Genomic DNA, 14,777 nt, shown 5'->3' with positions numbered 1-14,777 from the left:
CCTTTGATGGCGGTCGCAAGCAACTTGTATGCGGCAGCGCCGCTTATATACTACAACAAAACGGCTGAGATAAATTTGAATATCTATTTTTGGTCTATTGCAATAAACACAATAATTAATTATAGAAATGATTTGTTAAATCGATTCATTTAACATCTTCATGTGAAAAATCGACAGATGGAAGAGGGCTTGAACTTTTTTAAGATAATAGAATAATTTATAGGTGGTGTAGGTACATTTAGAAGCAATGATTTTCTCTCAAGGACAGTTGATTTCACTTATATAGACCAATTGTAGGAAGGAAAAACTTCTGACCAGTTTGAGTTGTATTTTATGGTATGCGGAAAAGTTTATTAAAAATTTGCGATGTTGAAAAGCTTTCGCTTCTAGATTTCCCTAGCATATAAATGTCAAATAAAATCAAGTATTTTGCAATTCTTACTAATTTTATGGAAATATATATAATTCGTATTTTTGCTTGATTTAAAATTCGTAGTCAATCATCCTTTCAGATTCAATACTAAAATCATTTATTTCAGTTACTGCTAGGATGGGATTCAACAATAACAATTCTATCAAATATTTATTTTTGAACAAAAAACATAGATAACCTTCATGAAACATAATTCTACAATCATTTGCAGTACACGGATATGTAAATGAATGTTTTCTTAATGTATTAAAATGTATGTTGTAAAAAAGAACACAATAATTAAAACCAAATTGTTTATACTGACCTTCATGTTGCCCAAGCGTTTTGTTCGATCATTTGTTAACAGCTTCTTAACCAAGTCTTTCGCTGAGGGATCTATGTGACGTGGCCATTCGATTTTGCCGCCCAAAATCTTTTCATAGATACCAAATGGATTTTCATCATAGAATGGCGGATAGCCAACCAGCATCTCATAAATCAGAATGCCTAAATACGAATATAAAATTGAAATAAATAAAATTGTTATACACACAAAGCTAGCATGCAATAGAACACCTACCCAGAGCCCACCAATCGACAGCCTTATTGTGTCCCTTGGATTGTATTATTTCAGGTGCCAAATATTCTGGTGTGCCGCACAGTGTCCAGGTTCGATCTCTTAATTTCTTGGCAAAGCCAAAATCTGTGATCTTCAAATGGCCATCACGATTTATGAGTAAATTTTCTGGTTTTAAATCTCTATACACAATTTGCAATGAGTGTAAATACTCTAAGGCCAATACAATTTCGGCTGCATAAAAGTTGGCTAAACATTTCGAAAATAGAGGGAAAAGAAAAGCGAAACATTTCGCATTAGGACGTTATTGCGGATAAAATGACGTACACGATTGTTTCTATTCACACATCCAAGTGATAATTGATAACTTACACGTGGATCTATTAAATCTACCGGCATTTCTTAAATATGTGAATAATTCACCACCACAGACGTACTCAAAAATCATATACAAACAGCAATCATCTTTGGTGGACCATTCTCTGGAAATAGAGAGATAAAATATACAATCAATATAATACATAGTAAGAGAATAAATACTTGAGATCCCATATGTCAGAACCCCATAGGGAAGTGATATAAAGTGTGAGCACACATATGAAACATTTGCTAAGCAGAGGAATTAAGTTTAACATAGCAGAAAGCATGAAATGCTGATTCGTGAGGCCTGTTCTATAAGCAAGTCTAATATTAAAATCAAGATTTAAGAAGATTGGTGTTTTCGGATGTTGGTTTTCCCGACGTCCCGTGAAGTCGGACCGATTGTCGTGAAGTCAGATGGAGATACATATGAAACCTACATCCAAATCTGAACTTATCGCGATAACATTTGGGAAAGGGTTTTCTGAGCTCTATTAAATATCTTGTACCAAATATCATCGTTATAGATTTCATATCACGAAATTAAGGCATAACGAATCCGATGAAACATATATATGGAAGCTATAACTATATCTAAAACGATTTTTACCAAATTTGATTTACTTGCTTTTAGACTGAATTCGGTAGGAATTCTCAAAATTTACACAATGCAGGCTGATATTAACTATTAACCAATAAACCTAAAATCGGTCGAAAATATTTATGGGAGTTATATCTGTATCCAAATCTGAACCGATCTCGATATAATTTGACAAAGGTATTTCTAAGCTCATTAGATATCTGGTACCGAATGCTATTGTTGTAGAGTGCATATTACCAAAGTTAGGGATTTAAACATAAAATCGGATGAAACATAAATATGGGAGCTATAGCCATATCTGAACCGATCTTCACCAAATTTTATGCACTTATTTTTAGGCTGAATTCGTCTGGAATTACCTCAATTCACTCAATTTGGGCTAATATTAGCCATTTGGCGCATAATAAACCTGAAATCGGAAAAGGTATATATATAGGAGCTATACTCAAATCTGAACCGATTATGATAAAATTTAGCAGAGGTATTTCTAGTCTGTATCTGATATCTGGTACCAAATATCATTCTGCATATTACGAATGTGAGGGACTTAAACACCAAATCGGGTAAAACATATAAACATATGGGAGCTTTAGCTATATAAACGATTTTCACCAATTTTGAATTACTTGTTTTTAGGATGAATTATGTCTTACTTTCCAAAATTCAGTCCTTTTGGGCCGATATTGGCCATTTGGTGCACAATTAATCTAAATTTTGACCGATTTTCTCCAATTTCAATAGGGTTTGTCCTTGGGAAAGAAATGATTTGTGCAAAACTTTATGTTGATCGGTCAATAAATGCGGCCTGTTCTTTGTTTACAAATACATGGAAAGACGGACGGACGGACATGTATAAATCGACTCAGAATGTTCTATGCAGATGATAGTATGCAAAAGAAACTATGGGTCTATCTCGTTTCCTTCTGCCTGTTACGAACAAATGCACAAAGACATGATACCTTGACCACCTTGTGGTGTAGGATATAAAAATGCGAACGTCCCGAACACAACTTACAATTATATCTAAGAACTGATCTTGCTTTATATGTCTGGTGTTGTAGTTATAGATTTCTTGGAAATTTTGCATGAAATACCGATCAGAAAATAACAAAAAATGAATTAAATTTTCCTACGAATCTGTCTGAATATTTAATTAATATACAATATCTACACTCCTCAACTTTGAATGCCTTTTTATACCTCCTCCATAAGATTTAGGGTATATTAAATATGCTATTCCGTTTGTTACATTTTAACAAATTTTCTGATATATTATTGAAGTAGAAAAAAAACAATTTAAATACTTACAAACTTATAACAAAAGGATGTCTAATTTCGCGCAATATGTTGCGCTCATTTTTCACATGTTCAATTTGTTTCAAGCGTATAACATCGGCCATGGCCAACAGTTTCATGGCACAGTACTTTCCAGATATTCGATCACGACACAGACATACTCGACCAAATGTTCCGGTACCTAAAAATAGATAGAACCGCAAAAAAAAAAAAAAAAAACAAAAATTAAATAAACGCCATTAGAATTAATTTTCGAAGTGTGGGATACATAGAAGAGATAAATGCTACCGTTAATTGAAATGTGGTGAAATAAATGGTCAATACATACAAAATTGCCATTCACTTTACGTACATCAACATAGCGAGAGCAAAAAAATGAATTAACAATTAAAATGACCGCAAAAATAAGATGGTTAAGTATTGTGAAACGATTTTTTTGATCACCATGAATATGTATATGTACATCAGAGTGTATGTACTTTGACTATGGAAAAGTTTTAAACTTCGGGAATTGAAAGTCTCAGTAAAAGACCTCAAAATTTCCTATGAATTTCAACTGTGGATGGATAAATTCTTGGATATGGTCCTGGCATAAGAAAAGTATTTGAGATATTTTACGCTGCTCAGAATGTACAAAGGACTTTCCTTATGGCAGCAAATATTAACATACGGAAAGTCCCCATAAAAATATAATTCGCACAATCTCTCATATAATATCCCAGTTATGAAACACAGTTTCTATTGGTAGACCCCAGTGGCTATCTTTCTCCGATAAATTTAAAACATTAAATAGAAAAATGAAAATTTAAAGCTATCAAAAAATCTTAATAATACCTTATTAAATAGTTTGTGTTGGAATGTTTTAGTGAGAGTTACAATTTTCTTATCCCTCAAACTTTGATATCTTTCCAGCAACCCTAACACAATGTTTTGTTTCAGATCGTGAATATGAATATTTTAAGTAAGAAATGTTTTTCACAATTTATTATATGTTTCTTTTTGGCTGCACATCGAATATTTTCAAATTCAATAAACATTTTGTAGTTCATGCAAATTTTTTTTTCAATTTCCCTTGAAATCATGCACAACAGAAAAACGAAACGGGCCTTACTTCGATCACGTTCCATCATTATCATCTTTAAATCACCAAATCATTTTCTATGCCCTACTCTGTTAAGGGTGATATTGTCATTTAGTGTTTCGGTTTGAAACAGTTAGAAAAAAATAATAATAAGAACAAAATTTATGAAACATTTAAGGCCGTCGTATTAAGGTCTTTTCTAGCTGTCCAAAGATTTGCAAGGAAATATAACTCGGAATATTTATTTATATTACAATATTCTGTTGTATTATTCAATTTCAATTGATTTCTATCGCCAGAAAATTTAAACAAAAGTGAGGACTTAAATCTGTCTCTGTTTATGAATAAATTCATAGCGAAGTGTGTTTAAATTTCCAAACAGCCGAATCAAATACTGATGTTACTTTTTTCTTTAAAATGTATTAATTCCTCTTTGTCATGGTTGAAATGGAAATTAAATGGTGTTTTTTTTTTCAATTTCATGCCATTCACAGCAACATCAACATTGATCCGGATCGTATTGTATTTCGCTTAACCAAATTTTCTCAGCCTTGAATTGCCATCAATTGAGTGAACGAACGAGGCAATGCCTTTTTGATGATGTTGCTCATGTATGGAGTTTATGGACTTGAATAGATGAACACGTATTCGAAATATTACCAGAAGCATTTTGTTTAAAATAATAGGTAACACAAAGTAATTGGATTATTTGTTTCAATATTTTTCCACAATAATTTTGCCCTGATTCAATATTGCTTTGGAGGAAATCTGTTTTATTTGTGCAATTCGAACAAATTTACGATTGTTTCCAGACATTAATTGCAATTATTATTTAATAGAAATTGAAACATGCTGCCGCCGTTGTGAGTGTGTGTGTGTTCTCTCGCGTTATTAGTTGACAATAAAAAAATATTAAACCGCACAAATTCTCCACAGTGTTGTAATAAATTTTCCGATTATTCGTTCGTTCACTTGAGAATTTCTCACAGAACAGAGACCAAAAGTCGATCGGAGCAATGTACTTTTTCATAATAATTACATCATTTACGTAAATAACTAATAATTCAAAATTATAGGAAATATTCCATATATATTAAAAGTTCACTGTTCTATTTCAATTACTTTCATATGTGTATGTGTGAGAACAATGAAAAGTTCTGGAAAAAATATATTATGTTTGCACACTACAACGATATGTGTTTGATAAGTTTGATTGGACCAACAATTTTGTAACATCTCGAAATATTATTCCTATTACGCCAGGTTGATTCGATTTTAGCTCATTCGTCCGTCTTTCCATGTTTATTTGTAATCACGCTACAGGTCGTGGTCGGAGAACAAAAAATGATACATTTTTTTGCGAATTTCGCAGTCGCTCTAATGGTCACAATTAAAGACCGGTTAAAATGTGGATTAGCGATTAGAACAGACATTTTGGATAATATTTACCATTTTGGATGGAAAGATAATGAGCTGTCACTGGAATAATTTTAACAGCTGTCGGACGAGTGGCTTAGCAGTCTGTCTCGTGAGCTGAACATATCGCAATATTCCATTCCATTGAAATTCCAAAAAGTGCAAGAACTTATAACGCAACAGAAAGAAAATAGACTCAAAAGAGCTAACAAGTTTCTGATTGGACCAACAAATTTGTAACATCACGAAAAATAGGTCTTAGACCAATATTGTTATAGATCGATATTCCTATCTCGCCGAGCTGATCCGATCTTGCTTTGTGTGTCCATTCGTCCGTCTATCCATGTTTATTTGTAATCACGCTAGAAGTCGCTGTTCTGATCATCGTGCATGGGTGATATTGTCGTGATCAAAATTGAAGCCTATTGCCGGAAAACAAAAACCATTTTGGATGATATATAGCAGGTGAAATGGACCACATATTTTGTGTGAAAAATTTCAAAATTTCCATTCAACCGCGAATATTTTTAATACTGAAAGTCACTTTTTGACGAAATTTATTTTTGAGAATATAAAATTGTGCTGATTTTTATATATAGCCAGAAAACTGAGATATAGCAAAACATGTTTTATGGCAAAAATGTTTTTTCGAATTCCAATAAGCACGGCAGAGGCAGTAAATATAAGATAAGAATTGCCAAGGAATATGATATTGTCTTGTGGATCTGGCCATATTCGAATGGGGCAATGTAATAATGACAACAATGACTTTAAACCAGGAATTCATGGCATTTGTTGAAATCCCTTAAGAACCACGCCAGATACTTAAAATGATCATTGAAGTAGTCTTACTCAATATCCCAATATCTTGACAGGTTCTTGTCCAAAGAGTCAGATTTATATAACCTTTACCGTAAATTATAGTACTGTAGGGTATTACAAAATCGACTCAACTGCAGCATTTTCTTATTTTCAATATATATGTAGAAACATTCTTTTGGCAGAACAAAAATATATTTTAAGTGGATGTCAACTATTTTTAGTCCGAAATGATAAATTAACCAAGAGCTGTAATTAATTATGATGGGCTTTGTAAAAATATAGTTGCTAAACCAAAAATAATAATTACAAAAATCTTACCATGTGAGGAGAAAAAAACTAATTATATATATATATATAGCATTTAGTTTGAAAATTGAAATTATTTCATTTATTTTACCATTCAGTATAAACAAATTAAGAAGTACTAAGTTTATTTTTAAAACCTAACAATAAAATTGTTGAAATAAACTAATAATGGACCATAATTAGACCTAAAAAAATAATAATAACTATACCTAATATATTCCCACATTTGTTTATTATTTTGAAAAAAAATTTATTTTTGAAACAAATCATGTACGTCTGTATGCGTCTACTGTTGACGTGGATAGCTCGAGTCCGTAAAGCCCTGTCATTCATTCATCCATCAAAAAGTGTGCTAAATTAGTGACATGTGAGATATTTGTTTTTATTTAAAACAAATGACAAAGGAAATAATTTTTGCCAAAATATAGCAACAATAATACTTAACATATTAATTTAGTTAGGAGACACATTTGGAGACGTACATAAAAATGTCAAGGTTTTTCAAACAACATTTAGTTCAATTTTTCAGTCAACAGCAACCTTAAATTTTTATATTATAGCCCAAAACTTTCTTAATTTCTTCTGTGAAATTGTTTTTTTTTTCTATATATGGGAAGAATAAAACCATAATACCAAAAACTACATATTTGAGTTAAAGAATCAAAGTGGAAAAGTCAATGAAGTCCAAATAGACCACAAACAGTTTCGTTGATTTAATGTCACAATATAAGTGACCAAATGAAAGTATTCGCTGTGACCTACCGATAGAAAACCTATTGTTAACTTTAGTTTAGATTTTTAATGAAAATATTGCGTATTCATTTAACCGATTTTGTAAGTAGCTGCCAAGGAAATGGCAGAATTGAAACAGTGAATACTGTCAACAAAAACAAAATAAAATTAGTTTAAAATACGGTCAGTTCCGAAGTTTATGTTAAATTGTTTATACCCAATTACAGTCAAATCTGAAGGAACGTATTATAACAACCTCCAAAATACAAAAAAACCTAAGGCGAGTCCGTAAAGTAGAGACTATACTACAACTTTGACTTATTTTTGAAAATTTCTGCAAAACAGGCTATTCCGTTTAAAAAATTGTGAAAACTTTTAAAATGTCTAAATTTTGATGGTGCTGGTGATCAAAACCCTACAAAATATAAATTAGAATGTATAAACCAAAAATACCTTTTTTGACCCGTTGTAACTCAAAAATCGTATAACCTCAAAAAGGTTCACTTCCTGATATTTGCATGTAAAAGTTATTGTGAAGCATGTAAAGGTCATTTTTTATTAAATTTCATGCAAATTTCTAATGGCTTTGGCCTTATTATAAATTGTTGTTTTACAAATTGAAGAACTATATTTGATTTTTTGCCATGGGCATAAGAAATCATTCAACAACCTTTAACATAGGCATATGGCTACTCATAGAAAAAATTTCCATTTTTAACCAGTAATTAGTGTCACCTTTGGTTTCATATGAATCATGAATTTTCGAAACGCTTGATGTAGTGTCAAACGAGAAAGAGGCAAACAAAAATCACAACAACACAAAAACCCAACACACAGCTGAAGGAGATTTTCGCTATGAAATATGTATTTATGTTGAGTACGAAGTGGAAAATAAATGCTTTCGTCAGCACTTCCCCATTTCACAAAATAAAAAACAGATTAACAGCGTATTTTTTATTAGCCTTTCTCCCCCAAAAGAAAATCTGGCCCCATGCAAAGCAATAACGAAACAATAACACAAAAACACAACAACAAACAATTGTGGATTTTCTTGTTAAATTTATTGTCAAACAAATTGTATTGTCAAATTGATTCAACAAAAACAAAAAACAGCGACGGCCACAGAGCAACGCAAGAAATTATCTAAAAGTCCAAACAAAATGAATGAAACAATTGTTGTAGGTTTTAACATTCTTTATAATTAAAACACTTTTTTTCTTTGCTTGAAATAGAAAAGGTGTTAATTGTCATTTATTGCAAAACCGATATGTGGCACATCAAGTACCACCGCATTCTTAAGTGATGTGGAATTATAAAACCCCTTTAAAATAAATAATCTCAAATGATAAACAAATAAAAGTTTCAGCTGATTGATTTGTTTATCTCGTATATAACATACGGAACATATAGAATAATATATATCTATGTACATGTATAAAAAATTATAAACATAAAGTATATGATTTATATCCGTTAATAATCAGCGGGAATTTTTGAAATATTTTTAGAATCCATGATTGGTGTTTGATTTAAAATGTTGATTTACATATTAATTTATTAAAGATGATTTTATTAATATTATAATGAAAAAGGAATCATTTTGAAATGTTGTGCATTAATTAAGGCATAAAGAGCTGCTGTTCGGTTCTTGTTTAAAGTGAAATATAAAAAATTTACTTATATTTTTATAGGACAATGATCCAAATGGGTGTCACATTGAAGAGTAAAAAAAGCTCCAGCACAAAAATCATTGAAATGTTGTTATGCATTTTTTTGTTTATTTAATAAAAAAATTAATTAAATTAAAAAAGAATAAATGAGACCTTCATATGTAAATTCAAAAAAGTGGCCTTTTCAGAGTGCCATATACCACAGAACCCGGTTCTCCCTTATTTCAACTTAAAATAAGCGTTTATTTCTATAAAAAATATTTCAAAAGCAAAAACAAAATTTTTAAATCAAACCAATAAGTAAAGGTCAAACATCGGGCGACTATATAATACACTACTCCAGTAACAACAAATTATAAAACAGTAAATTCGGCCGGGCAGAACTTTGAATACCCTCCACCATTTGAAACGAATTTGGAAATTTTCAAAAAATTAAATTCTTAAAAATTCTGTAAAAATCTTAAAAATACCGAATATAAGTGTTATATTGGGGTCTATAAGACGTGGACATACATAGGCATTGTTTGTCATAAGTCATTACCATATTCAAATTTGAAACTTGAAATAAACAGTGAATAATGTAGCTAAAATCATCAGGTACCGATATATCGGAGCTATACGAAGACCTGGACCTACATAGACAATTTTCTGTCACAGGCTGTAGCATCTATTATGAACTTCAAATACGACATCTCAAACGATGTCGGTGGGTATTATACCTAAAATCGTCCAAATACCGAATATTTGGAGGTACTGATATATGGAGCCTATACTAAGACCCTGACCTGCATAGACAATTTTCTGTCACAGACCGTAGTTCCCATTACGAACTTTAAATACGTAATTTGAAACTACTCCGGTGAATAATGTGGCTAAAATCATCAAAATGCCGAATATTGAAGACGTATACGAAGACGTAGACCTGCACAGACAATTTTCAGTCACAGGCTGTAGTACCCATTACGAACTTCAAATACCAAATTTGAAATAGTTCCGGTAAATAATGTCTCTAAAATCATCAATACATCCAATATCGGGAGGTACCGTTATATGGGGGCTACACGAAGACGTCGACCTACATGGCTCATTTTCAATAGCAAAGGTCCTGCAGACATAATACACATTTGAATAAATTATTATCAACTTACTTCATTTCGTTCGGAAGCTAGAGTGATTTCCACAGACGGATAGACGGACGGACATTGCTAAATCGACATAGAATTTTATGCTAATCAACAATTTTTATACTTTGTGGGGCCAAAAATGTATATTTCGAGGTTTTACAAACGGAATGACAAACTTAATATACCCTTCATACTATGGTGGAGGGTATAAAAAGCTTATATTGGGAATTTATGTGAAGTAGACCACACCAACTATGAGCATTATTTGAAGGCGTATGATGACTTTAGAGTAGTCACAATTTGGGAACTATATCCAACTCTGAATCATTTTTAAACAATTGACTCGCAGACTTTTGCATATCTAGTACCAAATAACATCGCTGTTTAGTGCATGATATGACTTCAATAAGGATTATATTAAACAATATTTATTGGAGCAATAGATTTACCGGACACATTTTCAACAAATGAAAAAAAAAAAAACGGTTGAATATGCAAAAATCTATAGATTTTGAACATTACAAATAATTATATCGCTATGTTAATGAATATAAGCAAAAAGAAATCGAAAAGAAATCAAACAAGGAAATAAACGTCAACATCGTTGGTAAATAAATATAATTTCTAAGGGAATAGAAATTCGGAAGAATTTTCAAATGATCACGATTTTTGTCCAATTGTCTGATATCTTGCTAAAAATAGTCAAAATAGTCCCAACCAGATTGTCGTGTAATTTCGTTATTCTACAGCTCACTTTTAATAAAGAACCAGTCTAATTATACCCTACACCACAAGGTGGTCAGGGTATTATGTCTTTGTGCATTTGTTTCTAACAGGCAAAAGGAAACGAGATAGACCCATAGTTCCTTTCGATGATCTGCATAGAATCACATTCTGAGTCGATTTATGCAGGTCCGTCCATCCGTCTGTCCGTCTGTCCATGTATTTTTGTAAACAAAGTACTGGTCGCATTTATTGCCCGATCCAGATGAAATTTTGCACAGATCATTTGTTTGGCCCAAGGACGAACCCTATTGAAATTGGAGATAATTGGTAAAAATTTAGATATAGCTCCCATATATATCTTATTCCGATTTGCTTTTTATTGTGCACCAAACATGTAATATCAGCCCGAATTGTATGGAATTTTGCATATACACCCAAATTAGGCCTGAAAATATGTATGCCAAATTTGATCGAAATCGGTTCAGATATAGCTATAGCTCCCATATATATTGTTCATCCGATTTGTTATTTTTGTCCACCGCCGCCGTAATATGCACTCTGTAACAACAATATTTGAGGAAATATATCTAATACAGCTCAGAAATACATTTGCTAAATTTTATCGGGATCGGTTCAGATTTGGATATAGCTCCCATATATAACTTCGTCCGATTTACCTTTGATTGTGCACCAAACGTCTAATATTTGTCCAAATAGGATGGAATTTGGCACTTACGACCGAATTGAGTCTAGAAGCTAGTATGTCAAATTTGGTGAAGATCGGTTCAGATATAGCTATAGCTTCCATATATATTATTCATCCGATTTGTTATATTTGTTACCCACAACAAACGATATTCAGGGAGATATATCAAATACAGCTCAGAAATATCTTTGCCAAATTTTAACGAGATCGGTTCAGATTTGTATATAGCTCCCATATATATCTTTATCCGATTTCAAAATAATTGTGCACCAAATGGGCAATACAATTCCGAATTTAAAAGATACAAATGCTTCGGCATATTTAGTCCTTTGAACTTTAAATTATAATTATAATCATAGCGTGTATGATTGAATTCTCCCGTAAAAACTTTTAATTGTTATGTGGAGCTCTACTAAATTAGCAAAGTGGTGTAGGGTATCATAAAGTCGGCCCAGCCCGACTTTAAGACTTTCTTTACTGGTTTTTTAATATAGAATATTTTGGATTCCAAAATTTCCCCGAAGCCTCACACGTTTTTCATAGAGACCAAATGCACAAATGATTGGTTATTATGCGGCAGTAGAAACTATCGATCGATATTGGCACAATAAGACAATCGACTGTTTAGCAGATCCAGTTTTAGTGACATCAACTCTAAATATCTTGCTATTATAAACTTTAATCTTAAATACGTATATCGAACACATCCAAATGTGATCGGGTGTTATATAGTTAAAAGTCTTGTTTCTTTACCCGCTCGACTATATAACTTATATAATATTTTCAACTTTTTACTAGGAATTCGGGAGGTATTAAAACTTAAATGAAATTTAAGTACGCACAAAGAAATATGGGCTTACTAGACAAGTCTGCTCGAAATGAACGTTGTAGCGTGATTGTCAGCTTCTAACGGCTGTTATATTGATATTGAAGGGTTGTTATTTAATTTGACATGCTTAGCAGTTCTCCGTTTCGTCACATCTGTGTAAAGTAGTTCTCTCAGGGTCAGTTTCTCGAAAGTCTTATTGAAAGGAACAAAGCTAAAATAAACGGAAACAACTTTTTCAGCAGTAAAGGCGGAGACTTTACATTTATTTGACTGTTTTTAAAATATTTATGTCGTCGCAGTCGATGTTTTTCATTGTTTTTTCGCAACAATTATTTCTTTTGCAAAATTTAGTTAATTACAAAGAGGAAGATAAATAAAATTCCCAAATCAATAGAGTGGGATTTCATATTGTCTTTATTATTAAATTTAAATATTATCTTTACAGTCGGCATGAAAAATAACTGTTTTTAATTAATAATTGCAATAAACGTTTAACCAAAACAATAAAGACCATGCTAATCACGACCACACTTTAAACAAATAATTGCTCTGGCATTTCTTTAAACTCAACTATTGAGAAAGTTATGCAAAAACTACGAAGAAAGAAAAAATGAAACACTGCAATTATTTACTCTCGTAATGTCGATTGCCACTCGGGCATTAAACCATTGAACCGGCCAACAAGTTTTCCAGCGACTTGTGACGCATGCGTAAAAGAAAAACTCTGTTTGACAGCGACAGTCGATTGCTGGATAAATGACTTGTTACTGGTTTCCACAGTTTTTTTTTTCGTTTTGGTTTGCGGATCCGCAGACATACGATGTGAAAACCTGTTAGATGAGAAACGTATGGAAGAAAACTCATGATCGGCGGGACAAATCACCACCACACAGACTTAAATTGCCCATTTACAAAGTATTTCTCGCTAAATAGAAGCAATACATATTATTAATGAAATACATATAAATTCGTCCGTGTGAATAAACTCCTTTTGCCTGAAACGACAGACTGCAGAAAAAAAACAAACCATTTTTTGCCACTTTTATTTATTTCGAATGAAAGGAACTCAGCAACATTTTTTCGTGATAAATGACTTAACAAATATCGTTATTGTTTTTGGATGAAAAGTATATGTATATATGAATATTTATTTTTCTTCAGGTTTTCCAATAAATAACTTGTGAAAATTCTGCTAACTGATTCTATTTATTTGTTGTTGTTGATTTGTCGTAGCGTTGGTGTCATCACAATAAATAATTAAGATCAAAAATACATTCACCCATTCATGTAGGTTAAATATATATTAGCAACATAAATATATTCGAATCATGTTTTGAATATTCAAAATTGATATGGAAACTTTTCACGTGAAAACTAATAATAAATAAAATAGTATGAATACTATGCATTTATCCTCTGGGTGGTAAGATAAAATTTTAAACCTACCATCATTAGTGCAACACATCCAGATGCCGGTATGTGTTTCTTCACTATCATATGGAGGGTATATTAAGTTTGTTACATATACAGGGCGAGATAAAAAAACTGCAACAAAGTCAAACGCCACAATTTTTACATTTTTTTTAATTTTATTGAATGAAAGCAAAAGATGTCGGAAATAACATCAATTTTAGAATAAGTTTAGATTTGTTCGAATTGATTGCCTTTGGCACGATTTATGGCCTTCAAACGGCCAATGAAACCATCACACGCTGTCCGAATGTTGCTCTGCGGTACTTTAGCCCATTCCCAGCGAGGCGCTTGCTTGAGGTGATCGACACTTTGGTATTTTTTAGTGTCATCCTTGCTTTCCAAAATACTCCAGACACAATAGTCCAACGGATTGTATACGGAGATTTTGCTGGCCATTGTGCGCTGGAACCTCATTTTGTAACCATTCTTGGTTGCGCGTGCTGAGTGCGATGGTGCTGAGTACTGTTGGAATATCCAAGGTCTGCGACCAAAATGTTTGCGTGCTTTAATACACCCTTCAGAATATTTTCGCGATAATATTCGGAAGGAATAATTTTAAAAGCTGTCGGGCGAGTGGCTTAAAAATGACAGAAAGTCTGAAGTTGATTTCAGTTTTTTCATCTCACCCTATATTCTTGATCAGCAT

The 14,777-nt window shown here is 32.2% G+C and overlaps 1 protein-coding gene across 9 annotated transcripts in view; it reads right to left on the bottom strand.

Annotated features, from left to right (window-relative positions):
- Positions 1-14,777, bottom strand: part of LOC101890817 (cAMP-dependent protein kinase catalytic subunit 3) — a 53,710-nt gene that overhangs the window by 11,772 nt on the left and 27,161 nt on the right. For all 9 annotated transcript variants that reach the window (XM_011292207.3, XM_005178501.4, XM_020035081.2 and 6 more), the window contains 4 exons: positions 3,259-3,427; positions 1,362-1,471; positions 993-1,238; positions 738-919 (listed from right to left, as the gene is read on the bottom strand). In XM_011292207.3, coding sequence (XP_011290509.1) covers positions 738-919; positions 993-1,238; positions 1,362-1,471; positions 3,259-3,427 — 707 coding nt within the window. The remainder of the gene's footprint in view (positions 1-737; positions 920-992; positions 1,239-1,361; positions 1,472-3,258; positions 3,428-14,777) is intronic.

This window comes from Musca domestica, unplaced genomic scaffold (genome assembly GCF_030504385.1).
Source record: "Musca domestica strain aabys unplaced genomic scaffold, Musca_domestica.polishedcontigs.V.1.1 6, whole genome shotgun sequence".
NCBI lineage: Eukaryota > Metazoa > Arthropoda > Insecta > Diptera > Muscidae > Musca > Musca domestica.
The sequence above is the reverse complement of the archived record's forward strand: the minus strand, read 5'-3'. Positions and strand labels throughout refer to the sequence as shown.